This window comes from Cynara cardunculus (genome assembly GCF_001531365.2).
Source record: "Cynara cardunculus var. scolymus isolate 2C chromosome LG 14, CcrdV1, whole genome shotgun sequence".
NCBI classification, from domain to species: Eukaryota; Viridiplantae; Streptophyta; class Magnoliopsida; order Asterales; family Asteraceae; genus Cynara; species Cynara cardunculus.
The window spans coordinates 2,375,472-2,377,648 of NC_037541.1; the positions used below are offsets into that span (position 1 = coordinate 2,375,472).

A 2,177-nucleotide genomic window follows, 5' to 3' on the forward strand; every position below is an offset into this window, starting at 1 on the left:
TTAGGAAATTGAAATTGATTATTTCAAAGATTCTTAACATTTTTATGGTTATTAGTTTATATTTTTATTATTTATATACAAATTGTGAAAGGAAAAAAACCAAACCATTTAAGCTTAGTGGACTGGATTACCTAACCTCCGAAAGGGTAAAAACGTAATTTCACATAAGGTCATTCACGTCTTGTGTCATATTCCTGATGTACCCCCGAAGCAAACTGTGGCCTTTTATCTTCCATCCGTGTATAAATACAACCAACCACCTTCAAATAAACCTTCAAGCTCAAACTCTCCAATGGCGATTTCATCTTCTTTTCCCTTTTTACCCTTCTGCCTGCTGTTATGGGCTTTTACCGTATATGCTAACGGATGTTATACCTCCATCATAAGCTTCGGTGACTCGTTAGCTGATACCGGAAACCTCAAACAACTTGTCGCGAAATCAAATGGTCGACCGCCCCATTTCATGTATCCGCCCTACGGTGAAACGTTCTTCCATAACCCCACCGGCCGCTGCTCCAATGGCCGTTTGATCATCGATTTCCTTGGTACACGTTCTTTTTCTTGTTCATTATAATCATGATATCTGACATCTTTGGTCTTTCTGATCAGTAATTGGACACAAATTTCATGACGGGTTTGATCCCTTCACGGAAATGTACAGTGGATACGGAATCGAGCTTTGTAGAAAAAAAATAATATCAGTTGTGTAAAAAACTTCGATTTATTTGACTCATTTTCTTTAACGGTAATTCAGAAGTTTCAACATGAAGTCTCTCTTTTTCCTTATCATCCGTAACAAATATTATTAACCGACTTTGGCGTAATTTCAACCGAATATTCGCTTGAATTAATGCTTTCATCACGTTTTCTTTTATAATTTAATCGAACGTGGTTTTCGAGTCTTTTTCCGATATAATAGAATCTTTTAAAGGTAATTTGGCTTTGAAGCAAGTATTGTTTGCACCATACATAAATGTCACATGATAGTAGGAAATGCCGGTTAAAACGATGGCAAAATAAGTGTATTATGAAAAATTGAGTTTATAGAACAATTTTTTAAAAGTGTCATATAAAGTTGCCTAATGCGACATTTTATATTAAAAATATCCTCAAAAACTTGTTAAGCCATCCAAAAATGTCATATAAATTTATTATAATACATTTAGATATGACACTTTATATTTTGGTCTTATAAATTAAGTCCTATAAAACGGTCTATTGGGACACTTAGAGATTGTGGGCATCCTATAAACCTAATTTTGTTGTAGTGTTAATTTTTCATAGATGTATTTCAAAAATATTAGTTTTAATTAAATATTTTATAAGATAGTACATATATTTTAGTTACGGACTTATTTACGATTTGTTGATGATTGTTTTTGAAGCTGAGAATTTGGGGATGTCATTGATTCCGCCGTATGAGAGTGTGAAATCGAGCATGGAGGTGATAGAGAAAGGACAAGGTGTTAATTTTGCGGTGGCGGGTGCAACTGCATTGGATTCAGCGTTTCATGAAGCACAAGGGGTTTACAATGCTTATACGAATGCGTCTTTGAATGTGCAGTTGGGATGGTTCAAACGATCGTTGCCCGCTATTTGTGGCAACCCCTCAGGTAATCGAGTTCGGCCTATACTCACCTAAATTTAGAATAAATTTATCATCGCTTAACTGATATGACATTTAATTCATGTTTTTAAATTATAATTGATTGTTTATATATGTGATTTTATGCTCACTAAATATAATGAACATTAACCAAAAGAACCTATAAAATCTCTCAAAACAGTAGAATTCAGTTAAAGCCATATGAGATAACTTTATAAAGCTTTAATTTATCATAAAAGTACACCTAGTCAACAAAAATCCTAATATATATATATATATATATATATATATATATATATATATATACTAGAAGGGTGCTCGTGCAATGCATCGAAACATATTTCAATTTCAATGTCTCGTTTTATTATTTATTTATGTCGATATAATATGGTTTTATGTTACTTTGAGAAAACGATAATGTTTTTCTTTTTGAATAAAATATATATTTTAATATATCATAAAATTTAAAAAAAAAAAATATAGATATTAGTATTAAATTAACTATCTAAAAGTTCTTGTTTTGTGTAATTTCTTTAATTCAAATTTTTTATTATAATTTAATTTAGGTTTA

The 2,177-nt window shown here is 31.2% G+C and overlaps 1 protein-coding gene across 1 annotated transcript in view; it reads left to right on the forward strand.

The window, feature by feature from the left end:
• Nucleotides 1-282: 282 nt before the first annotated feature.
• The window catches only part of LOC112526597 (GDSL esterase/lipase At1g28580-like), a 5,942-nt gene continuing 4,047 nt past the window's right edge, over nucleotides 283-2,177 (forward strand). Inside the window, exons 1-2 of the mRNA XM_025136947.1 lie at nucleotides 283-545; nucleotides 1,386-1,613. Coding sequence (XP_024992715.1) covers nucleotides 293-545; nucleotides 1,386-1,613 — 481 coding nt within the window. The 5' untranslated portion in view covers nucleotides 283-292. The remainder of the gene's footprint in view (nucleotides 546-1,385; nucleotides 1,614-2,177) is intronic.